At 37.6% G+C, this 27,341-nt stretch overlaps 2 protein-coding genes across 2 annotated transcripts; one reads left to right on the top strand and one right to left on the bottom strand.

Moving 5' to 3' along the window:
* Positions 1-28: 28 nt before the first annotated feature.
* Positions 29-5,669, top strand: sys1 (SYS1 golgi trafficking protein). Its single transcript, XM_033966579.2, has 4 exons — positions 29-163; positions 1,514-1,750; positions 2,385-2,452; positions 2,956-5,669. Exons 2-4 carry the CDS (start codon positions 1,592-1,594, stop codon positions 3,194-3,196), a joined length of 468 nt encoding a protein of 155 aa, XP_033822470.1. The 5' UTR covers positions 29-163; positions 1,514-1,591; the 3' UTR covers positions 3,197-5,669.
* A 2,405-nt stretch (positions 5,670-8,074) lies between these two features.
* LOC117371442 (neuritin-like) lies at positions 8,075-24,163 on the bottom strand. Its single transcript, XM_033967130.2, has 3 exons — positions 23,837-24,163; positions 19,476-19,629; positions 8,075-13,967 (listed from the first exon to the last, which is right to left on the bottom strand). Exons 1-3 carry the CDS (start codon positions 23,880-23,882, stop codon positions 13,733-13,735), a joined length of 435 nt encoding a protein of 144 aa, XP_033823021.1. The 5' UTR covers positions 23,883-24,163; the 3' UTR covers positions 8,075-13,732.
* Positions 24,164-27,341: the final 3,178 nt, after the last annotated feature.

The following is a 27,341-nucleotide window of genomic DNA, read 5'->3' on the forward strand; positions in this document are numbered from 1 at the left end:
GGCGATAAACCACAACAATGAAATCTTTGTACTTCCGGGTCAGACGCCGATACTTCCGTGTTTTCATCGTAGCTTCGTGTGGCTAAAATCAGGCCTAAAACCCGAAAATCAAATTAAAATACGGACTGACCAACACTACAGTTTATTCTACACCATTCTTAAGGTGTGTATGAACTTATTTAATGATAAAAGGTGTTGATTTCCGTTGTTTTAAAATGTTTTCGGCGCTGCTCGTCTTCCGTGTTGTTGTCCCGTTACACGAAGTCACAGTTTTATGGCATATGTTTCGGTGTTTTTGATTACTTAGTCACGTTTTGTTTCGTGGAGTTAAATTGTCAAAGGGTAAACAGCGCTGACAGTCATTTTACAGGTAGTATTTTCTTTGTCTTGTATTTGTTATTCGCTTTGATAAATTGCCAACGAAAGCCTTTCGCTGCCAATTTAAGTCAATGCGTTTTTTCATAATCCAGAGCACAGTTGGCTTTTATCTAAACAGCCTTAGTTAGGGTTAAGGTCCCCTTTTGTGAGATTAAGTTATCATTTTATCTTTTTTTTTTTTTACCGTGGCTAGTTTTGTCCTATCAGTGGCTTGTCTTATAGTTTCTGTTTTGTTGCTCAAACTGAGAAGACCAAGTTAGAACTTTTTGGCTTATAAACCTGTGCAATTTATCACATTTAACGAGATTCTGTATTTTCTAATCGCCAATGAACAGCTTGGGTCTTTGAATGAAGAAGTCTAGAGTCAGTCCTCTGTCAGTGAACATGTGGTTTAGAACAGAGTTCAGACACTTTCTGTTAAATAGCTGGTCTGTTTTGTTTAAGTGTAGGATTTATTGTATGAAAGCTATTTTTGTTTTGTTTTATTAACACAAAATAGAATTGCATAGAAAATCGTGATTAGTAAATATCAGTCAACCTTGCTTGCTTTATTGAGGTGTGGTTGTATCTGATATTGTATGAGTTTGTTTGGGACAGAGAGTGAACAGTGTGATCGTTCTTGGTAAAATAAGGCCAGGTCATGATTTTTTTTTAATTTTGTTATAATACAATAACATTTAGGCTGTGGAGGGTAGAATAAGGAACTTTTATGGGTAATTATTCGTTTATTCTGCTGTTTATTTGTTGCTGCTCAGGCCCTTATTGATACTGTAGATTTAATAAATGGATAACTGGGATTATCCTACTTTGTGTCAGTGTCATAATGTATTTTGAGTATTATCTCTTATCGCAGTATATATAACAATATGTCTTGCTTCAAAAGTTGTTATCATGACAGGCCTAATTGCATTGTATTATTTATGTCTGTAAATCAGGGACTGCAGATGGAAATTAGCTGTGGAAACATGTGTTTTTATGAGCTTAATGTCTCTCTACATTGGTCTTTCAAATAAACACTAAAACAAAAAAGTAAACAGTTAGTGATAAATGTTCATATGACTCAGCCCTACATATAGTATAACCATAATTAGTGCTGTTCTCATACTGAATGCATTTTTGTACCTCTTCCTCTCAGCTCAGTGGCAGTGATCAGCAGCAGGTGTAGTGTCTCTGGCTCTCCTTTATCTCTGGGCTCAGTTCTGAACGGCTCAGAATGGCCCACTTCAGGAGCTACATCTGGGACCCGGTTCTGATCGTGTCACAGATTGTCCTCATGCAGTGCATCTATTACAGCTTTCTGGGCCTGTGGCTGGCTGGAGTCGATGGTCTGGTCCAAACTAGTCGCTCTCTCAACCAGATCTTCAGTTATGAGGTGATGCCGAAATACACTACCAGTCAAAAGCTTGGACACACTTTCTTGTTTGTTTTTTTTCTTTATTTTTACTAGTTTCTGTATTTTATATACATACAGAAGACATCAAATATATGAAGTAAGATATATGGAATTATGTGGTAAAGTAAAAAAAAAAAAAAGGTTAAACAACTCAAATAATTACTAAATATTTTTCAACGAGTGGCTACTATGAGGATTTGAGTATAAAATATAAACAAATATATTCAAAAGAGTTACTTCACTTTTTTTCCCCTTGCAACATCATGCCATATATCTTACTTCATATATTTGAGGTCTTTTGTATGTACATGAAATGTAGAAAGTAGTAAAACTAAAGAAAAAAAATATGAATGATGTGTTGGCTAATTTGCAAAACCGCCAGTCACCAGTTTATTTTTAATATCTATAGTTGAATTCTCTTAACATAGTTCAGTTAAAATATCAACCAAACTTCAATGTTGTAATGATCCACACCTTATCATTACATATATTAATGTGCATCTGGGTGTGTACATGTATATTTTTATATATTTATTTCATGTTTCAATATTCTTCATTATTTTTCATTTGAGTAAAACAGTAATAGATAACATTTTTCATCTATCCTTTACAGATCCTGGGTTTTGCCACAATGCAAGGCAGGCTGTCAATGATGGCATTCATATTAAATTCACTCCCCTGGTAAGAACCCTGTCCACATTAACACATCATCCACCTGCTAACTGCATTTTCTGTAATACATAGATCAGAAAAATCTAGAGCTTTCAGAAGCCTTATTCACTAGAATCATTTGGGTCATTTCAGCTCTGAAATTACCTCTATTGAACTAAAAGCAAAATGTAGCTGTTAACTAGAAAACTGCCTCTTCATGACATCACTAGGTGTAAAAGAGCATTTTGAGCTTTGAAGATGTAACAGAATAATAATGCAGAATTACTCAAACATGTATGAATGAAACAAAACACAACTCTGGGTATGTTTTTGAGGAGGTGACAACAATTATAACATGACTTAAAGCTCGCAGGAGTTCATTTTGTGTAATATAGGAACTTTAAATATTCGGCAACATTATGCTTTGTATGTGATTTTATTGACTAAAATGACTATTTATAAATTCAATTAGTTAGGCTTTCAATGCAATATAAAATACATGTGCGATTTCCCCTGTTTCCCTTGTCCCACAGCGCCCTCGGTCTGTGGTTCTTCATTCGTCGGGGAAAACAGTGTCTGGACTTCACCGTCACTGTTCACTTCTTCCACATGATTGGCTGCTGGATCTATAACTCTCACCTTCCCGCCTCTCTAGCCTGGTGGCTCGTCAACGTAGCGTCCATGGCTTTGATGGCGGTGATCGGCGAATACTTGTGCATGCGAACTGAACTCATGGCGATACCGGTCAACACGGGACCTAAATCCAACCTCTAAAAAACTCCATAGACTTCAATGTGAACAAGTATTTTCACTGAAAGAGTATTACGAATGCCCACAAGTAGCGTGCCATGCTAACTCTTGGGTATTTTTGTTTTTGTTTTGATAATGACGAGATGGACTTCTATTTATTAAAAGCTGTCGGTGAACTGCTATTGAAAAGAATAAGACTGTGCTTTTTAATGGAAACCAATGGAGAGGTAAAATCCTGTGAACAAGAACTTTATATAAGGTGTTTTTCATTTGAAATTGTTGCAAGCTTTCGTGTTGGCATTTTTATGGAAGAACAGTTTTAGAGATACTTTTTTTTTTTTTCTTCTATAGTAACAGTAGAGGTTGTGGATGGAAATTCTGAATATATGGTCACTTTATTATGTTCTGAATGCAAGTATTGAGTCAACAAATTATAGAGGTAGTTCACTGCATTTTGTTCTGTGACAAATCTGCATCAGAATGGAGAAGAAATACCAAAACTGGGACCGGGACTGGGACTGGGACTTGGACCGGGACTTGGACCGGGACTTGGACCGGGACTTGGACCGGGACTTGGACTGGGACTAGACCAAACCAAATCTACATATGGACTAAACCAAACCAGAAATGGTCCTCTTTTGGGTTAACTCTTCAGAACTTTTTAGTCAGTGTTGTCCTATTTTAGACCTGGTTCAGACCATGTTTAAACCTGGTTTTGATCCGATGGTACTCAGAAAGCCAACGTATTTTTTTAGGGTGCTAATTGGTGCGAAGAGTTTGAAAACCCATTTTTCCTGACGTGTTGATTCCACATGAGAAATTACTTGCATATTTTACAAATAAAATACATAATTATGAGGGCCAATAGTGCTATTAAAGTCTCATAATTGCTTCTACACTCTGATGCTCGGGACTGGACTGGGACGGGACTGGGACGGGACTGGGAATGGACCAGGTATTTCTATGCCATATGTGCAGTTGACAGACTTTTGCATGCAGAAGAAACCTTTAAACATTTGTACCTATAACTGGGGAGTAAATGGCATTTGTGTAAGTGGAGTGACCCATTGAAATACTGTACACACTACGTAATGAGCTCGATATCTTGTTTATAGCCAACAGTGTAAATTATGAGAGGTTTAAATCTTTATGCGTTCAAAAATGTTGGGACACGTCGACAAAGTTTTTAAATGAGATAAACTATAGAACATAAACAACATTGTAGGGCTGGCTAAGATAGTTTTGAAGTACCACAATTTTCTCCACAAAGTACAAAATATCTTATTCAGACTCAAAGCTGCTAACCCTGTAGTTTAGATCTGTATAAACATGTTCTGAAATGTGATTCTTGTATTAGTTTGCCAGTTCATATTTCAGTCTTTTTGTAATTTCTTAGTTCAGAATGTGAACTTTGAACAGAATCTTTTCATTAAAACCTTAATCAAAAAATCTAATCACAATCTAAAAAATTTGTTAGATGTTTTTCCCAAATTGCATCACCCTAATGGTTGAAAAGATCATTTGATATTTCTTGATAAAACTACATAGTGCATATATAGTAATGCCATTATAAAGCCTGGTCAGATGTAACGACTTCCTCTTTTGTAATTTGAACCTAAAAGTCAATACTATCGCAAGTGTATTTTTGTTCACATTTGTTTAACCAGCCTTTTGTTGTTCTGGTCTAATTTATGGGTTTCAACTTCCTGGTAATTGGCACCACTTTTGAGTTGCTATGGTAACAGTGCAAATTTTTAATAATCTCAACTGAACAGTGGTGGAAGAAGTGCTCAGTTTTGGTATTTAAGCAAAAGTACAAATACCAGAGCAAAAAAATAAATAAAAAATTGTCAACTAAAAGTAAAGGCATCACATGAAAAAATCTTTTTAAATAAAAGTAGCAAAGTTCCTGTTTAATATTGTACTTGAAGAGAAGTTTTTCATGCAGATTTTGAGATGTATTCAAGCTTCAAATGTAGTGATTTTGATAAAGAATTTTGCCCAACAGAAACAATTGAATCAATATTTTAGTTAGTTTTTATTTGCCTTATTTGCTCAAATTATGAACATGTTAAAAATAAAACCTCAGCCTTTTCAGCAGGTCTCAAACTATAATAAAAAATACTTTTACTTTTCGATGCTGTGGAGTAGAAAGTACTGATACCTGCTCTCAAATGTCACGAAGTAAAAGTAAAACCCACTTTAAAATAAAAATTGAAGTATAGATGCCTAAAATTGCATAGTACTTTATTACTTGTACTTCGTTACATTCCACCACTGAAAACAATACATAGAAAGTGCACATTAAAGGGCGTATTCTTTATATTATGTTGTGTTTGTTCTATGTGCTGCTTCACATTTGTTACATTTTCTTGTGTCCAAACTATTTTTGAATTTGTCCAAATATGTAACATCTGGAAAATCTCTTGTCATAAAGGCCTTTTTGAGCTCCTTTGCACAGCGTTCTTTCCATACTCAATACTCAAAACATGACCACTTTCCAGACATCAACTCAGTTTTTTGCGTTTCTTTTCTTTTGAACTTAAAGGTGCACTATGTAACTTTTCCAGTAGGGGGTCTGCCACCTGTTTGTCTCCATGGAAGTTTTATTGCTTTGCTTGGAATGTTCTACACTTTGGCTTTAACCTATTTATCTTGGAGTTACAGGTGGTTCCACAGCTAAATAATCCAAGTGCTCTCCACAGATGAGATGTAAATCCTGGTCGGATCTCCTTGGACATAGATGAGGCATAGGTTTAATGCTACACAATGGAACATTCTAGGCAGTGCAAGTTCAGTGTACTCCCTCATTTGTCTGTTAGTTGTCAAATCTGGTCCAACTTCTGTTTGAAATTGACTTCCAGAGGGTGGTCAAAATTCCTCAATTTCAAAAACATTGTCCTGGGATCTCTGTTATAAAACACTATCTGGAATTCTTAGTGAAAGAGTAGGGAATAAACACAAACTTCCTCAAATTTGCTAACTTCTTGTCTCTTCTCCTGTCTCATCTCTGAAAGTCCTAATCCCCAAAGTTCAGAGTTTTTGGACCGGACCACACATTTTCATTTTCTGGCTCCAGTTCACTTCATATTGAAAAACTGTCGCCTCTCTCTCTGTACCTGCCGCTGTCATACTCAACATTTTGGCCTTAAAGTGTTCGCATTAACCCGCTCTACATGATCCTGGTATTTTTATGACACTAAATCAAGATATGAACATTAATAACAGACAAATCAGGCTCCTTCTTTCCCCGAGGTGACTTCCGCTAATATTAGTCGATGATAGAAAGTCATGTACGAAACACTTTCTGTACTTTATAAATGAGACCCCGACTGACAACCTTAAACTGAAACCTTTTTATACCAATCTTGGCTAAGCAATTACATCTCCATGGAAACGGCTTACCCTGGTTTTAACACGTTTCCCATTCAATTTAAAGCATTGACACAGACTTAGTCAACCTTAACATGCTGCACATTTAATTAGCCAAAGTTCACTGAGCTACAAGACGACTTTTCCAACCTCGACTATAGTACAAATGTGCAGAGGGGGTGATACTTCAGTCTGTCTGCTCCACCCCACTGCAGCTGTACCAGAGTACTAGTAATAGTAACTAAGTACAGAGTGATTGGATAAGGACTGAAACCGTAAAGTGAAACTGTCTGGAAAAATGCTATGTACGATCATTGGTGGAAGAAAATTTTGTTAAGTAAAAGTACAGACACCAAGAAACAAAAAAATGCTCAAATAAAAGTAAACATCAGCTTAAGTAAAAGTATCAAAATGTAAAAGTATCTTTAGGAGTAAAAAGTAAAAGTATTTGATGGAGATTTTGGACCTAATAAGGCTTCAAATGTAGTGATTTTATGCTGCATTTTGTTCAATAGAAACAACTGAATCGATCGTTAATCTGTATATTTCTGTTTGCTCAAAATGCAAATGTGTTAAAAATAAACCCTCAGCCTTTTCAGCAGGTCTCAAATTATAATAAAAAATACTTTTACTTTTCAGTCCAGTTCAAAAATGTAGTGGAGTAGAAAGTACAGATACTGCTCTCAAATGTAGTGAAGTAAAACTAAAAAGTATCCAATGTAAAATCACAGATGTACTTTACTACGTTTACTTTGTTATGCTGCATCCCTGTATAGGATAAATGTATTGTTTTTATTATCATTATTAGCTGAGGTTAGAGAGACTAGACCAAGACCAAAGAGGATATTTAGATGCAGTGAAAGGGACATGAATTTAGACAACGTCATAAGGCAGATTAAACGAGTCAGATGGTGTTAGCTGTTTAAAATAGCTTTGTAATTTGAGGTTATTTGCAGGTTCTGACCCGAGGCTTTTCTCCAGGTGCACACAGACAGATGGGACTGGGATAATGAGAGTTCTTCTTATTAGAACTAGAGATTTGCTTAAGGAAAACTCCAATTAAACCAAGAATTTTGACTTGGCTTGCTAGGTTGTGTTTCTGCATTGATAAACTTAAAATTGGAAAGTACACCAATGGCACTATTGTATTTGGTTAATCCAGTCTCCTCACTGCAATAAGATCTCTGGTTCAAATTCCAAAAATGTGGAGTTTGGTAAATGGTTGCATTTTTATATAGCGCTTTTCCACCTTCAAGACACTCAAAAGAACTTTACATTAAGGAAACACTCACCTATTCAGACATGCAATGGGTTAAGTGTCTTGCCCAAGGACACAATGGCAGTATTAATCTGTGGGAGCTGGAATCGCACCGCCAAACTGTGGGGTTATGAATTATGTTGAGACCGGAATTCGAACAGCCAATCTTCAGATCATTGGACAAACACTCTGAGCTACCGTCCTAAGACATGATCAGCGTATTGGAACTTTAATATTTCAAAATAAAAGACTCCAGATGTATTTAAAACATGGTGCTTTATTAATACAAACACGTATGTAACTCTGCCATATATTGCTTTATGCTTATTGTCAATAGAGTGCATCTTTTTGCAAACTAAAAAAAACAGACAACAACACGATATTTAAGCTTCTTCAACTGCTCTGAAATCCAGTACAAATCGTCACGAGGCTTGAGTTCCTATGGCGTTGCTTCATGCTTCATTTAAACAGCATATGAAATTTGTAATACAGTCCTGTCAATATTGCTCATGCGTTTTTTTAACTATTTTGAATACACAGTGGGTGACGAAAATGCTACCAACTTTACTTCGTGGGAGCTAAGAAACAGCTAGAGAGAACATGCCGATAGACGGTGGTTTAAGGAAGGAGCTAAACTATAACGCCATGCACGACTCAGCTAACATCAACAAACGGTCCGATTTCCAAAGATCATGCATTTGTGAGAAAAAAGGAGGGATAGAAACATGAACAAACAGATAAATGGGTTGAAAATACTCATAATTTAAACAAATAAAATAGCCCGTTATGGAAAAGTAATGCTGCCAGGTCATGAAACATTTTTGGTTGTTGAAGATGCACTTTGTAACTTTTCTGGTCGAGGATACACCGTTTGTTTGTCTCCACGGAGATGTTGTCGCTGTGTGTGGAACGCTCCACGGTATAGCTTTAAAATTATCTTCTATGGAGACGTGGCACTTGTGTCACCAAAGCCACGTTACAGGTCTGATCTGTGGAGAGGCCTGCAACTCGGCACAGTATTTCTGAGTGACAGTGATGAAATAAATGCTAGATAAACAGATTTAATGCCATACTGTGGGACATTCCAGGCAAAGCGATAGAGTTGTTAAGTGATGATGTAACTTCTGGGTCCAATTGGGAAATTCACAACTGTTGTAGGTTTGTTTTGCTTTTGTTTTTTTGTTTTTTTGTCTCAGTTTTGCCTTTCTTGGACCTGGAAGTGACTTTATGAAGCAGGTGGTGGAGCCTCAACCAAAACAGCTACACAATGAGAGACATTGAGTTAATATCACTGACAAATCTGTGCTTCTTCTACAAAGTATTCTGTGTATTATGACAATACATTCACATTTTACAATTTCAAGATTTTTGTCCATAAATAGCAACATATCAACTTCCATATCAGCTTTAACAAATCAGTTAAATCGTATATTGCTTCCTAGGTCGCATAAACACGTCACCTCATTGCAGTTTTTGGTGACAACGTGGCACCGTTTAAAATGGTGGAACTCAACACTGACTTTTACACATAATTTCTGAACAAAATCTTATTATAACACACTTTGTTCAAGCTAAAATTTTAATACAATTAGTGATAAAGTATATGGCTATATGTGAACACCACCTGCGAGTTATGACCAATAGCTTTGACTCTTACGTTAAACCGTTAGACCAATAAGACTAATTCAGATATGAAACACTGTCATTTCACAACAAATTTCTCTCCATATATAGCTCATTTACAAAAATAAGCTCTTGTTTAGACGGCTCTATTGCATACTCTATGGCTGGCTAACACATTATGATTCAGATTTAGTGGCCACGGTATCAAGTACATCTGGCATCCTTTTTCCATTCATGTCCACAGCAGTACGCTAGCTAGCTCTCTGTGACTCAAAGCTAACAGTCACTTTTATTAAAATCAGAAAACTTAAAAAATAACCTATTGAAATTGCAATTCTTCTTGTAAATGTGTACATGTGTTCATTTTAGCCTGACAAACATAGACTGTATAAAGATTGGACTAAGGGAGCTTGACATCACCCATAGCTCCAGACAAATGAAGCTCATCGAAGCTAGCGATTATAGCAGCCAATCTGGAGCCGCGTTAAATGTTTGGAATTCCGACAGCAAGTATCACTGCAACCAAAGAGCCAATCCAGAGCGAGGCTATTGGAGGTAACACCCCTTCCCAGTCGCAACGATGGTTTAGCATGGAGTGGTCGCTTAGCAACGCTGTCAATCAAACCTGTTGCTAACACTAGTGGGAGTGACCTCAGGTAACATAGGAGCCTGAATTGTTTGTTATTAATGTTCGTATCTTGATTTGCAGACACAATAGTGAAACAGTAATACCAGGATCATGTAGAGCGGGTTAATACGAACATTTTAATGCCAAAATAACTAGCCTGACAGCAGCAGTTACAGAGAGAGGGGCAACTGTTTTTCAATGTAAAGTGAATTGGAGCCATAGTCGATGGAGCCGGAAGCGCGCCCATGATCACTTTTTATTTGGAATGTCGCGGCTACGGGTTAGCTATGTCCATTTATATATACAGTCTATGGACACAATTGGACAGGAAGTAGTGACGCTAACAGTGAGGTTGCCGGGCGCTGTTAGCTAATAAAATAAGTGCACTGTGAACAACAGATGTGCCTAATAAAGTGGCCAGTAAATATACATAGTAACTAAATAAATATAATGATTTTGTTTCATTTTTGAAACTATTATATGCAATATGAATGACATCACAGTATGTAAGTTGATGTATTCCTGTTCACAGAAATATTCTCAGGCTAAAACAAAAGCTATGGGTGATATTTTGGTGTCTTGTAGCAGCCGAGTGTGGGAAGAGTAGGTCATTTAAATACTAATACACTGTGATTGTCATTAACACAAATAATACTCATGTTGGGGCCGATAATCTGAAACATCTGAAGAGTTTTGGGATTTATGGAAAACTAATTAAAATGTGGAACCTTAATTATTCATTTTGGAAAATCAGGAAGAGCAAGTCACAGCAAAAAGTTGTTTAACAATGGTAAAATGCCAAACCAATTTGTTTTAATATGTCATAAGCCTATATATTGTGTTTATATTTCACACACACACATACAAAAGTTTACCCTAAAAATAACTCTTTGTTCAAATCAGAATATAAAAGGTGGCATCATATGTTTATTTAAGGTCAACATTTTTTTTGTGTATGTGTGGGTGTTTTCTTGTTTTCTTTTTTTCATTTGTATTTAATTGTATCATTATATAAGTTTTATTTCACCAGGTAAAGAGGTCTGTGTAATCCATCCTGTCCTGGTAGAATCCGTAGCAACAGAAAAAAGTCTATCTTAAACTTAACAGAATAGAATTTTCAGACAAAACACATAAAAATGCATTCTCGCTTGCAGTGTTTTGATTCAGTTCAATTATTATTTCCGTTTGTTATTCGCTTTAGCATATTACCATGTTTACCACTATATCGTCTCTCATTTCTCATTCAGTGCTGCGACTTTCCCTTCAGGGCCACTATAAAACATGCCTATTTGTGTCCCATTAGAACATGAATATTTAACACTATAAAACACTAAAACAGCAGCGGGGTGAACAGTATCAAACATAATATCAACAATGCAACAGCAACTGATCCACATTATCAAAAACCTGAAAAGTATAAACATAAACTCAACTATAAAAGCATTACATAGCCATATTCATTATTGCAGAGTTTTGTGTTTTGCCCAAAAATGTACATAAATGTTACAGAAATGATAAAATGAAAGTCTGCCCACCGCGTTGGATTGGTGATGCATTACCACAGGTGTCATTGGCTCCATCATGACTCAGTCTAAACATCGACGGGCCTGTTGCTGCCTGTGGACATCTGTGGCTCTGCGTCCAACCAAATCCTTAATAAAACATTCAGCTCTCCGAAAATCCTTGGCTTTAGTGTGTATTCTGTGCTCAAGAGGACGGCACCATTTTGAAACTCGTAAACAAAGGTAGTTTTGTGTCACTTTTTCAAACTGATACCTGTTTTGACACTGGAATTTGGTAATACGTTTGAGGTGTTTGAATATTGAATTTGATGCTAGTAAATATTTATTTGGAACAGTTTGAGCTTGTTTTTTTTAAAAGAACAGACACGATACCAGCTTCATTTTTATTATTTTTAACGTAGACGTTGTGCCATGGACTGCTGTACTGTACTGAGTGATGTGTACATTATATAAATTCATATTATTGTTGTCATTTTAAGTCTGTGTAAAGCATTTTAAGTTGTCTCTGTGCATCAAAAGTGCTTGATAAATAAAACTGAATTGATTTTAATGCTATTTTAAAATATAACTATAACTAAAATAAACCAAATATATCACGTGTTACATTTATTATACTCAAAAATAACGGCTGTTAGTGCCAGGGGACATGACACATGTAAAATCTGTTAAAATTGTAAACTGATCAGATTTCAGAGTATGTGGCATCAGAACTGGATCTTCCTATTTGCAGACTATGCACGTTGTATAAGGCCCCAAAGCTGCAAAGGGCCCCACCTCCCGAGTCCAGATAGTTTTATCATTCATATCTCTCTGTTAATCTACTTATGACAAAACAGGGCCCTGGTTTGCTAAATATCACTTCTGAATGGTTAATGTGTTTGTACAATACGGCACACTGCCCTTGATCCCTTCCTCCTCCCTCCGTCCTCGTTCTTAAACACATCTAAGCAACAGCACGAGGACGCTAGGACTGTTATAAGTTTACTACACGTTTGTCTGTAGCCTTGACTTTGGCTCTCATCAGGAATTCAGCAGCTTTGGACTACAGCTGTTTTCTTACTGCTGTTAATAAGAGAAGCTTTGTCTTTGGTGGGTGAGTGAATGAGCATAATTAATGTACATAATTTGTACATAATTAATGAGTTTTGTGCAAATGTCAGCTACTCGTACGTTTGTGTGCGTATTATACATGGATTCAAACACTAATTAGTTCCGCATTTATTTGAAGTTTTCCTGCATCACAGAAACCATGAATGTTATTGCACTTTAGCCAACTGGAAAACATTAAAATGCACTAGAAAACAGGAAAGAGGTATATAATATTAAAAATGTTCTGATGTGGGTTATACAGATACACTTAGGTGGATATTGACAGCTGCGCATCATGTTGTGGTATTTGAATAATCACTTGAACCTGAGTGGCAAAGACCCCCCCATGTCAGATTTTACTTAGCGCCCCCTGAATGTTAGATCCGGCTCTGCGTGGGGTTCCCCAGGGGTCAATCTGGGGACCGTTCCACTTTATTGTTTTAGACTTGTTTACAGATCGTATTCAACTGTAAAAACATTGACAGAAGATAAATATATTGATTTAATATAACTGTCCCAAACCAACCAATATTATGGGTAAAAATGTGCTTTTTAAAATATTTTTGCAATGCCCTTTAAAATGTAATGGAATGTTTAGTGTGACATCATGGGTCCAACAGTTCTCTAGACACAAACAGTAGAAATAGCTGAACCTGTCTGAAACTCCTAAATAGACATATCAGGGGACATGTTTTAACTAATTTACGCTCGTTTAACACAACTTCTTTTGCACAAAACACAATGGAATGTTTTAGCATTTTTAAAGAGTAGATTATAACGGTAACATATTTTATAATTAGTTCAAAAATCATCTAAAAAAACAGCGTATCTAATATTTGTTTAAACTCCATTCTACAAAGCCATGGAGCAAGTTAAAATAATCAAAATGCAGTTAAAGTGAATGAGGCGGGACCTGTATGTCGACTGATGACATCATTGCATATCAGTCCCATTGAATGCCCATAAATGATATTCTCAAATTTCATATCAATCAAATTCTGTTACCAAATTCAGTGTCAAATATAAACTACCTTCACTCTTCTCTTTAGATGAACTCTACCCCTCTCCTATACCCCTCCCCAGTCTGATCCGCCGAGCTCCAGGAGAAAGCCCAGCAGCGGCAGCACAGTGACCCAGAGAGGAGCACTGATGCTGGGGGAGGCGCTGGGACACAGATCGAACAGGCTCCCCTGGAAGGGCATCTTCTTGGAGTCCTGTCGCAGCGTCTCCCAGATCAGCCTCACCTCACCTGTGCAGTTGGCCAGAGCTTTGAGGGCACAAGAGTGGAAGTTTTCCCAGTGACTGAAATAAAGAGAAGAAAATATACATAAGAACAACATAAACATAAGACTTGTGACGAGGAGGTGTGTTAATGATAGATGGAACAAAATTAGTGATGGGACTTTTGGCTCTTTTATGGGATCTGAATCTTTTGGATCTATTCATTTCAAAGAGACACTTTTTGTGTTTATTTATGTGACAGAAGCCAGTGTGAGAACTCAATTTATCTCCAAACTAATCACAGAGAAATGACCAATGCTCAGAGGTGTTTAAAATGGTTCAAACTGAAAGGAGTGAGTTGGTATGTTTTCTTTGTTTTACTGTTGTTTTTTTTACATTAGCTTACAATTGTTTTTGGGTGATAATCTGAATTTTGGGTTATTGTGTCAGTTGCATAAAAACTTTAAATATGATTGTTTATTGTCTGTATTTTCTTTAGCAATACTGTATATCGAACTTCAAAATGTGCTTTAATGTTTTTGTGGATTTGGCAAATAAATAAATAATTTGCCTAGAATGTTCCATAGTGTGGCATTAAACTTACCGATATTGTATTTTTTCATTTACTTACAGGTGTTTTATTGCTGATAAAAACACCTTGGCAAAATATGAATTCTTGCTGTGAGCTGCTTCTCTCCATGGAGATAGATGAGTTTAATTCCTTTCTGTGGAACATTCCTAACAAAGCAATAACATCTGCATAGAAACAGGCAGGTTGCAGAGCCTCCACTGGAAAAGTTACATAGTGGATCTTTAAGGTTAATATTTGCAGATTTTTTATACATTGGGGTAATTTCAGAGGACAGACCAGATAGATAAAACTTTTTTTTCCCCTCAAAATAATAATAATAAGGTGTTCCACAGGGGTGTATTTAAGGGCCTCTCTTGTTCATCATGCTAACATTTTTTCCTATTCCTCTGAAAATAGTGTGTGACATTGGAATGTACATATCACTGACAGATGATAAATATAGAACTATTGATTTGATGTAGCCGCCCCCAACAGATCAATACTGCAAATAAATGTGTCTTTTAGTGCAATTCTTCATAGCATGTGAGCTGTAACCACCGTACTACTAGCAATGAAATAACAATCTGAATAACTGTATCTACACTGAAGCAGGATCAAATTAGTACTACTAGAATGCTACAGAGTGTGGCATTAAACATATCCAGCAAGATGAGAAGATGATGCTACCAGAAAGTTACAGGTCAGATCCGTGGAGAGGTGATGCCGATGACAGTACGAATGCATGTTTTTAAAGGTATTTCTGAGCAAAAAAAAGCACCTGTACTTAAATAAATTCAAGGTAGTTTTGATAACAAATTGTGGAACATTCCAGGCAAAGTAATAACATCTCCATGGAGACAAACAGATGGCAGACAGGCATAGTTGCATAGTGCACCTTTAACCTTTGTGTTACGAATACTTTCTTACAACAGTTATTTCAAACTTTTTAATATTGCAAGGATTATTTTCAAATATAATGTGAATCCCTGGATTTTCCGCTGCGTTATGTTTGTTGTGCCTAAAGCTTTTTGAAAACCCACTCATAATTTGCACTTTAATATATGAATTCCCTCTCTGTCTAATATAAGTCCATTTGAGCTTTTGTGTTGTTGGAGACGCAGCTGTGTAATATACGGCACATAACAGTGGGATTCTTGTGAAATAATTTTAGAGGGTTTATGTGTAAATCTCCAATAAAGTGACTTGTTTTAGGGTCCGTGTGATAACAGTGAAGAAGAGAATTTCATTACCTCTGCTGCAAAGTCATAAATTATGGAGTACAGTAGTTCACAGTGGCTCTGCTCCATTCATATCTGCTCTCCCATCTGAGACTGTGGCATCTGCTCACTCTTCCTCTATCAGGCTTTCAGAAACCTGGGTTCGAGGTCGCTATAGAAACAGAGCTGCACTATGTAACTTTTCTGGTGAGGGCTCTTCCAACAGCTTATCTCATGGAGGTCAAAGTTAGGGTACACTTTAAGCGAAATGTGTCTACCACTGCCTGTCTCATTGATTTCCATTAGGCATGACTGACACATGGATTAGTCAATCAGAGAAACGCACGGTCTGTTCGTATCAAAACAAACACGGCGGCTTACAAGCAAAAGATAAAGAGCGTGGATTTATGCAGAATCAACAAGCAACGCACTAAAGTCTTTTGTATCTGAGGAAAAACAAGGCCAAGGCTGTAATGGGATTCATAGTTATTTCTTGCTGAGAAGGAGAGTCTTTTGACGGATGGTGGTCTGTTTGAAGTAGAAGGGCATCTCTTCATATCTAATCTGTAACTTGTCTCCATGGAGATAGATATGTTTAATGCCAAACAGTGGAATATTACAGGTAAAACAGTAACATCTTCGCAGAAACAATCAGGTTGCACAGTTGTGTATTACGCCTTTAATCTGCGGTTATGTTTTAGACCTGTCCTTCAAGTTAGTCCTGATTTAGATTTAATTTGACTCTGATTTATTTTTAGTTCCACTTTAGTCCAGAGCCTTCCTTATTTGCTGTGTTTTTGTGGCTCAATCACCCGGCACTTTGTTCTGAAAATGACTTTGAAGATTGAGTTTTTCAGAGGGTCCCTGGTCAATACTGGTTTAATTACAATCAATCAGAGCAGCTCCATCTTAAAAGTACAGGTACTTAAAGGAACAGAGCCTAAATAACTGGAACAGGACAAAAACTAAAAAAACACATCTTCATTTCAACCAGGGCTAATTTGAGCCTAAATCCGTAATTCAAGTAGCAAAAGTAAGAACCACTTAAGTACAATTTATCATATGGTGAGCGCTGTCTATAATCTGCAAATACAATATGTGTCTTGTCAGGCCGTTAACAGAAATGTGGGACAAGAACACTCACTTGGGCCCCCCTCCAATATAAATTAATAAGAAGAGGGTCCAATTCTGGGCCCCTAAGACACTGGGGCCTGGGACAACAGACTCCTTTGTCCCCCCTGTCAACTCCCATGTTTGTATGTTTCACATAAGACAATATATAGTTAACAGTTAAAGGCACTGTACCTGATTCTTGATACTGAGTCTTGAAAAACTATAGTTCCTTTAAATGGTTTGCAGTGGTCAAAACATGTTCCTCACTTACCTTATGTATTCCTAACATCCTAATTAGTCACTGTGATGCTGTAACGATAAAGCTAACAACAACTAGCATGCTAATGCTCATTTCCTGATTACTGGGGAATAAAACACTTTCTAATTAGATGCAGTACACAGTACTTTAAAGGTCCTATATTACGTAAAATTGACTCTTGTGAGCTTTAAGCCGTGTTAGAATGTTGTTACGTCATTCAGCAATCCTTGAAATGAAATTACTCAAGTGATTCTAGTGAAGACGTTTGAAAACACAATGGAGCACTTTCTGTATTACCACATGACATCACAAGGTGGAACGAGTTTTCAGTTTGAGAGAAGAACTCAGCGTAAGTATGCAGGTTTGTGTGCTAAACATGTGTGAATGAAACAAAACACAACTCCAGGTCTGTTTGTGATGAGAAAACGTTAGAACATAGATCAGAAAATAGTGTAATATGGGCCCTTTAACCTACTGATATCTGTACTGGGGTGCTCAAATACATGGGAAATATCAGCTACAGGGCCTTCAATGTATTTAGTCTGTAATAAATACTTTGGCTGTCCTCTATTGTCCAGGCAGAATTGTTGATCTTTGTTGACTGCACTCCAGCCTCATGATATTGATATTGTGTCACAAAGTTTTGCCTTATATTGCAGTGTTTAAAACCCAAGCACAGGGAGAACATAAAAATTCAACCTGATCATGGAACAGTTAGCTTGGCCAGTCAAAACCACACACTTTCACAATACTTTATAAGACAGTTGAGATCTGGAGCCATAACGTGTTTCCAGTGATGGAAGTACAAGTAGTAAAGTACTGTACTAGAATTTTGAGGTATCTGTACTTTGCTTAAGTAGATTTTACAGTGGGTACTTTTTACTTTTACTTACTTTTTACTTTCACACATATTGTTATTGTTGACCAAAGTATGTATCATTTTTAAACAATATCACTACATTTACACTTTAACAAATGAACAATACTTTTACTTTTTACTCTTTAAACACGTACTTAAATACTTTTACTTAAGTAGATTTTTCATGTGACACTTTTACGTGAGTAACTTTTTATCTCTGTATCTATACTTTGATTGAAGTAACAAAATGGAGTACTTCATCCACCGCTGCCTGTTTCCCTGATTTCCATTGGATGTGATTGTCAGGCGGATCAGCCAATCAGAGAAATGCATGTTCTGTTCATATCAAAACAAACATTGCGGCTTACAAGTAAAAGATAAAGAACGTGGATTTATGCAGAATCAACAAGCAACACGCTAAAGTCTTTTGTATCTGAGGGAAAACAGGGCCAAGGCTGTAATGGGATTCACAGTTATTTCTTGCTGAGAAGGAGAGTCTTTTGAGGCAAAGGCCTGTTTGATGTTTCATTGTTTGTCAAATCAACAATTTTTGAGAAGCCCAAAGAGACGACCCCTGTTGTGATATTCGGCTATGCAAAAGTATGCGACCTAAATGTTTATTCCACCAGGCTTTTGTTTGTATTTTTAATACTTTATTTTTCCTCCAACCCTTTTAGTTTATCAGCATGTATTTTAAGTTAACTGTTGATCTGTTGATTTTTTTTTACTTGATTAAAGGTGCATCATGTAACTTTTCTGTCAGCCTCCATGGAGACAAGAAGGTGGCACAAGCAGATTAAGTTACATGTCAGATCTGTGGAGATGAGAGCTCACTCATACTAAGAATACTAAGACTGTATGTACTTTTTAAAAGTGAACACACCTGTAATTGAATAGGTGGAAGATAGATACGTTTAATGCTGTACTGTGGAACATTCCAGACAAAGCATTCTCCATTAGAGACAGAACTTCTTGACTCATGGTTCCAATGCACCCCTCATTATGTCTTAGTGTTACTTTTTCAAAATAAAGTTGTCTTTCTATATTGTTCCATGGTTGGGCATTAAAGGGCCCATATTATGCTGTTTTCTGATCTCTGATAATGTTTCCTCATCACAAACAGACCTAGAGTTGTGTTTTGTTTCATTCATACATGTTTAACACACAAACTCTGCAAATTTAGGCTGTGTTCTTCTCTCAAACGGAAAACACTCTGTTCCACCTTGTGATGTCATGCGGTAAAACAGGAAGTGTTTTTAAACTCCATACACCTTCACTGGAATTGCTGATCTCTACTGAACTAAAGGTAAAACGAGCTGTTAACCTGAAAACTACCCCTTCATGACATCACAAGGTGGAACAGAGCATTTTGAGCTTTGGGCTTGTAGACAGCTTAATAATTCAGGATTACTCAAACATGTGTGAATGAAACAAAACACAACTCCAGGTCTGTTTTAGATGATGTAACAGCATTATAACAGAAAAGTTCCACAGTGCCCCTTTAACTTTTCCCCATACCTCCCCTCATTATTCCTGCATATTCCTTTTAAAACACATGATTGGTTCTTACTCGCAGACCGCAGCCACGCCCGTCTCGCTGGTCACATTCTCTTGTTGGTTGTCCAGGCTCTCTCCCAGCGCGAGGACGCAGTCAGAGAAGCCTTTATACGCACTTTCACACCTCACATCTACGGCCTGTCCCCACTCCAGCACGAACAGCAGCACTGCAACACAAGCCACAAGCTATGAATCCATTTGCATAAGAATCGCTCCATTTCTGTTTCATATTCTGGGTTATAGAACTAGCAATCCGTGAGCTCTATTGCGTAGGGTTGTCACGATAATGACCATATCGGCTTGTCGTTCAGTGTATGAAAGATGGATGAATTTAGGGTCTGTGTTTATTGTGGCTACTTTTAATTTCAATTCAGTTCAACTCAACTTTATTTATATAGCACATTTAAAGCAGACCTATTGTGCAAAATGGACTTTTCAGAGCTTTTAACCATGTTATAGTTGTTTCCTTCTCATTGACCCTCTTGAACTTATATTCGGAGTGATTCGTGCATGTCTGAGCAAGCTTTAATTGTTTATTTTCAAGACGCCATTTTGCCGATCAACCCCGTTTTGGCTGGCATACACACACACTGCTCTGTGCTTACTTTGTTCTCCAATTTTATTTTTTGATCGGTGATACACGTAGGATTCAGCAGTGTTTGGTAATCCGCTGATCTGCGACTATCCATAGGAGGAGTCGACAGCTCTTTGTTGTGATGATGTTTATGGCAACGTCAGCTTCCATTGGACACCGCAGTTTTCTAACGCAGAAGTGAGTGGACTTTAAAATGTGCAAATTATAACAGAATCATCCACAGGGGTCATAGATTATAACTATAGAGCAGACACAAGCACAATATGCCCGCTTTAAAACAACTCGCACTGACCAAAGTGCTTCACATAAATGCTAAACAAAAAACAAATGTACAGATAACACAACACAATAAGAAAAGAACAATAAAACACCAAGATATACTGTCTAGCTAGTGTTAAAAGAGAGCAAAGGTGGGTTTTCAATCTAGTCTTAAACTGTGTTAAAGATGGAGAGGATCTGACAGACAGAGGGCGCTGTTCCATAGTCTGGGCGCTGTGGAGGAAACAATATGGTTTGAGCTGCAGTTTTGAATGAATAACTTCTATGACTCATTACAGATACAAACCAACAACTAAAGTGTTTCATTCTGCTGTTTATTCATTGCAACTCATGTTGTTGTTGTTTTTTTGTTTTTTTTTACAAGAGTGTAAATTTAGAATCAGTTACTTTCAATATTATCCTTTATCATGTATATTTCCTTCAGCAACATATCACACTTAAAACGTCTTTATTATGACAGGCCTACATTTGCACAAAAAATCATACAAAAACTGAATTTACAAATTTATGAAAAATAAATAAATAAAAAATTGGATACTGCATACTTTAAAGCTGCACTATGTAACTGTGATTTTCTGTTATGTAGAAGTGACACCTAACATCTGTCGAGGGACTACAGTTGCAAATGTTGACTAATATGCACTGTTCCTGAAATAAATAAATAAATAAATAAATAAGTAACTTTTCTGGTGGAGGGTTCGTCACCTGCTTGTCTTCATGATTATACATAGATTTGTCTAGAACGTTGCACAGTATGGCATTAAACTTGACTATCTTTCCTGTGAATGTGATGAATGTGTTTTTGTCAAGGTGGGTGATGAACTTATGTAATTGAAAAAAATTCAAAATGGATCAGTTTAATGCCATACTGTGGAACATTCCATCTCTGTGGACATAATCAAGCAGGTAGTGAACCCCACCTCCAGAAATGTTACTCTTAAGTCTTAAGCTTAAGCTTTAAATGGTTGTATATAGTGTTGTCACAATACTAAAATTGCAAACTTGATTTCAGTATTAAGGAATTAACTCGATACCGATTACGATACCACAATGAGGAAGAAAAGTTCCTTTTTCAGTAATAGAATGTAATTTTCGTTCACAAAATAATGATACTTTTTGATCTTAGCATGAGGTCTTAAATTAATTTTGAAATGCGTGCACTCTATGGGTCCTCTTTAAATGTGTGCGCTCTATGGGTCCTCTTTAAATGTGTGTGCTCTATGCACACACATTTAAAGAGTAACTCCCTCTTTATCTGAGGGAGTTACTGCAGCCCTATACTCTACCCAGGTCAGCTGACCAGCTCCTGCTGCTGAGCCTAAAGCCAGACTCAAGTCCAGAGGTGACAGAGCTTTTTCTGTGGCAGCGCCCAGACTATGTAACAGCGCCCTCTGCCTGTCAGTCTTTAACACAGTTTAAGACTAGACTGAAAACCCACCTCTTCTCCCTGGCATTTAACAGTAGCTAGACAGAATATCTTGGTGTTTTATTGTTCTTTTTCTGTGTGTCATTTGAGTTGTATATTTGTTTTTTTTATTAATGTTTATGTGCAGCACTTTCGGCAGCTGAAGTTTTAAATGTTCTATATTAATAAACTTGAATTGAATGAAGCTCAAAATCACACCAAAACTGTTCAGGAAAGCTCAAATGTTAATGTGATTTCTTACAGTATTGATAAATGCTCAAATGAGTATCTAGTTTCGATATTAGTTTTAGTATTGATTAGTATCTGATTCTCGATCGTTTTGACAGCCCTGGTTGTATATGCTGCTGCTTGTTTCTTGTTATTTTCATAGCTCTGTTTTAAATGTTGTAGCTGCTCGGGTCATTGTATGAATTAACCTGCTGTCACTTTGCTTCAGCCTTATTTGGGACCACGGATGAAAGTGAATTTGTAGCTGGTCTATGCCTATTTATTGCATAATGTTTCTGTTGTGGGTGTTTTGATAATTCCTGGAAGCTAACTTCATCTTGCTTCCCAGAATATGTACTTTGTGCAAAAGATGTTGCGAAATGTTTTGGAAGTGAATGTCACGATGACCCAGAGGAACCAGATGCTAGATTGGGCTCAGACCCCGTCTCACTCCCTTCTATGGTCAGAGTTAGGTCCGGTGTTAGAGTTGCACCAAATGGTGTCAGGTGGGTGGACGGTCCGAGGAAGGGGTGGAACCTCCAGTGGAGTAGATCTAATAAAAGTGATAGCCACACCCGGTTCTGGGGCTTTGCTGGGGCTTTGCTGGGGCTTTGCTGGGGCTTTTACTGGGGTTTCGGGGCTTTGTTGGGCATCTTTAGATTCAGAGCCACTTGTTTCTCACTGAACTGGTCTGGGTTCTCTCAATTGGGTCTAATGAATGAGACACCAAATCTGTGAGCTAAAGTAATTTCTGTTCATACTCAACACTTCAATAAACCTGTGGAACCTTATTTCTGGACTCGGCTTCTTTTGAGAGAAGGCACCCACACTGTCAAATAACATAAATGAATAATTACATAAGAAATACATACATCTTATAATTTAAAGGCCTTATATTACACAAAATTGATCCTTTGAGTTTATAGCCATTATGTTACTACTAATCCAAAATACACCTGGAATTGTGTTTTTGTCCATTCACACATGTTTGAGTAATACTTTATTATTAGCCTGTAACATCCCCAAAACTCAAAATGCTCTGTTCAACCTTGTGACGTCATGAAGTGGGAGTTTTCAAGTTAACAGCTACGTTTTACCTTTTGTTCAGTAGGTATTGGCAATTCTAGGGCTGAAATGATCCAAATGATTCTAGTGAAGGTGTATGGAGTTAAAAACACTTCCTGTATTACCACATGATGACATCACAAGGTGGAACAGAGTGTTCTCTGTTTGAGAGAAGAACTCCTAAGCCTAAATATACAGGGTTTGTGTGTTAAACATGTGTGAATGAAACAAAACACAACTCCAGGTCTGTTTGTGATGAGGAAACAACATTATAACATAGACCAGAAAACAGTGTAATATGGGCCCTTTAAATTATTTGTTTTGGATCAATATATAAAAAACAGACCTACGAAATGAAAAAGGTGACATCATATATTTAAATGTAGCCTACCAATGTGTTTGGAGCGTATTTAGAGTATTGCACAGGCTAAAGATGAAACAGAAACCTACATTTGGCTCTAAGGCAGCTGAAGACAAACAGATACACACACAGTAGACATAATTAAGGCAGCCTCGACTATTTTGGGCACAATGTAACTCCAGCCCCGCGTTGAAGAGCATTTTCTCTGGTTATGTGATAGTGTTGTAGTAATAGCTGGCTGCGCCCCATGCTCTGAAGCCTCCGGATGTGTATAGTGGGTGTGTTAAAGAAGATGTCAGCCACGGCGCGCGCTACTATCACGCATCTCCAACATGTTACTCTCATTCATATTAAAGATCACAAATTATCCAGTCGTATAGGCATCCAAACATAGTAAAACAACGCCATTTTGTGTGATTAAAAAGTGGATTTCGTGCTCACCTATGGCAGTCGCTAGAACACCTCCGATCTTCTTGTGCGCCGACATATCCCATTTCAGAGAGGCACGGCTGGAGATGCGCGATGGCGTGTCACGAGGAGGGGCTCATGAGCTGTCCAAGGTTCATTCGTGGCTTTAAAGGCGAGACAATTGGTTTAAACGCGATGGAAAAGGCGGTTGTGTTGTCTATAGACCGCTCGCTCTCCAAAAAACACGGCCCTGTGCGCGGTATTCTGCTGCTGCTGGTGACGTTACCTGCCCCCCGGTGCGTCTGAGCTCATGCGTCCCCCCGATTTGCTCTTCACCGGACAGTTCTCACCTCCTCCTCTTCCTCCCTCCCTCCCTCCATCCTCCAGTCCAGCTCCAAGCAGCATCAGCACCCAGAGAGAGAGACAGACCCGCCTCCCTCCAACCAAGTCTATATGAGGATGAATGCGCGTCAACGTGACATTTGGGTGTACAATATTTATGATATGTGAGGATATACAGCCTCTGGGAGCAGCCTGTGTGTGTTTACTGGTAGGGCAACGTCTCCAAATAGTACAAGCACTCTGAAATGTTTTTGTCAGTGTGGGTGCTTTCTCTCGAAAGAAGCCGAGTCCAGAAATAAGGTTCCACAGGTTTATTGAAGTGTTGAGTATGAACAGAAATTACTTTAGCTTACAGATTTGGTGTCTCTGTCATTAGACCCAATTGATTTTCAAAAATTCGTAGAAAACAATCGATTTGTCGTGGAGATGTGAAAATATTCACAGGGGCCTTATTTGTGATGGGGTATAATGTGAGAAAGTCACATGACTGTAGCTGTTATGGTTTAGGAGAAAAATAATGGGTGGAAAATGCGTTTCCATTCTTCTTCTTATTATTATTAGGCCCGAGCCTGGGACTACTCCCGGCGAGGGACTCATTAAAACCGCGTCCGGAGCATGGAAAATGGCAAAAATCAAGTAGTAAACACGCCCCGACATGGCAGTGAGTGGTGTCAAAAATTAGAACTCGACGAGCTCTAATTGTCACAAAAGACCCCGAGAAAAAATAACGAAAGACGACTCGGTAGCGCCCCCTCAAACTTTGATTTTCATGGGGCCAATGGGAGCCCGACTCGGAAAAAAGTCAAAGTAAAAATCTGAAACTCACATCAAAAAACAGAACATGTCGAGACATGACAAAAATGATATTATGGCCCCGCCCTAAAATGTACAGGAAGTCGGCCATATTGGATCAAACCCGTAAATGACAAAAGTGCACACCCTCGCATTTAGGACATTTTCTTGCACGGTTTTCATCACAAACACTTCAAATTTGGCCAAATCCCACTAAACCCATGTGTGATTAAAGATTATCAATTACATTTTGATTATGACTTTGGGTGTGGTCAGGGTGAATTTTCAACAAAATCGCAATTTTTGGAAAATTTCAAAAAAAAAATTCTCTTTCACACATTTTTTGTTGGGAAAACGCTAATACAGCGTTTATGCACATTTGTGAGCTGAGCGCAATGATATGCAAATCAAGGCACTCTCTCACAAAATGGCTCTCTAGCGCCCTCTTCAAATTTCATTTTCAAAAATTCATAGATGACAAACGATTTGTCGTGGACGTGTGAAAAAATTCACAGGAGCCTTATTTGTGATGGGGCACAATGTGAGAAAGTCACATGACTGTAGCTTTTACGGTTTAGGAAAAATAGAAAAATAATGGGTGGAAAATGCGTTTCCATTATTATTCTTATTTTGCTCGCGACTTTGAATTCACTTTTGACCACCTGAACGTTAACGAAAAGTCAATTTTATTGGACCCAAAATTCAAGGTTGGTGAAAAATGTATTATTTTGATGTTCAAAAAAATTAATGTTTCAAAATGACTCAATAGCGCCACCTCAACATTTGAAATACATTGCGGCAATGAGAGACCTTTTTCATCGTAGACAAATGAAATTTGGTACAAACATAGAACATGTCAAGACAAGTAAAAAATTATATTATGACCCCACCCTAAACCCTACAGGAAGTCGGCCATTGTGGGTGGAACCCCATTTTTTCAAAATTTAACATTTGAATTTTCATTCAAGAAACTTGCAAAATGGTCACAATTTACTAGACCCATGTGGGATTATAGGGAACTCTTTTGGAATTTTCTAAGTTATAAAATGTGGGTGTGGCCAGCCTGCAAAGAAAAAATACGTTTTTTGAAGTTTTAAATGGCCCCGTAGCTCAAACATGCAGTTTCCTATTTTCTGGCATTAATATATATTTTGTTCAAAATCTTGATCTGAGTGCATAGATATGCAATTTACACATATCAAATATTACATTGCTCCACAGCGCCCCCTTGAAATTTTTAAATGGCATGTCAAAAAAATTATGTCACAAACATTTGAAATTTGGCATGGACATCCCTATTCCGATACTGAACAAAAAAGTCAAGGACACCATACCTGTATTTTTAAAGGTGTTGCCATGGCAACGTCTGACATTTCTCATTGAAATACATGGGTTTTGGTCAACAAGGATGAAAAATAATTACTGTGTCATAGATCATTGAATCATCATATTCTCAATTCATCATACTGAACAAAAAAGCCATGGAAGACATACCTCTATTTCCAACCATGCAGGCGTGACAATGTCATAAATGGTCTCATTGGAATGAATGGAGTAGTATTACTCAGTCGCTGATTTTGGGGGGAGGAGCGATGTAAGCGGGAACGAAAGGCAGGATCTCCGCAGTGGCGTGTACCCCGCAGTCGCAAGGGGTGGCGAGGGCCTTCGTCACTGCTTGCAGTTTTAATTATTATTATATTTTAATTTTAGCAAGTCATTGTAATAATATCATATTCTATGGGACATGCCAGGCAAATAACATCTCCATAGAGACGAGCAGGCACCAGAAAACGTTCTTTGTGCACCTTTAATACAAAAAGCTTGAATAATTCTGTTGGAAAAATAGCTTGAAACACCCTAAATATTTCTTTAATGCATTAGGCGGTTCATCGGGAGGTTTCTGTGAATCTGGAATGATAGAATTTAATGTAAGAGCCTAAAAGCCAATTCAAATGATGTTCGTTCAACCTGACACACTGATGCAGGCTTTTTGCACTGAACTGTCTAAAAAGGCTCGGGGCAAAAAGGCTAATAGAACAGAGCAGAGAGGGATGCAATATTTATGACCTAAAAGACAACATTTAGACTGCAAACTCTAGTCAAGAAATACACCCAAAGCCTGTACTTTTAAATGGAAGCATCTCTATATCAAAAGACACCAATGTAAAGAAGGCAGACTGATCCAACTGGAGCAAATTGGCTATGTACATTAATGTGCAAACCAACATGTGTTTTCTAGTGTTGTCTGATTACTGTAGACTGAAAAAGCTAATGTGAGTAGTTTGATTTCTTTGTGCATGTGTTAATACAGCAATAATGCAAAATAATGAAGCAGAGGCATCCAGGAGGCCTCCTAAACAGATGCCCAAGCCACCTCAGCTGGCTCCTCTTGATGTGGAGGAAC

This window comes from Periophthalmus magnuspinnatus, chromosome 5 (genome assembly GCF_009829125.3).
Source record: "Periophthalmus magnuspinnatus isolate fPerMag1 chromosome 5, fPerMag1.2.pri, whole genome shotgun sequence".
NCBI classification, from domain to species: domain Eukaryota; kingdom Metazoa; phylum Chordata; class Actinopteri; order Gobiiformes; family Gobiidae; genus Periophthalmus; species Periophthalmus magnuspinnatus.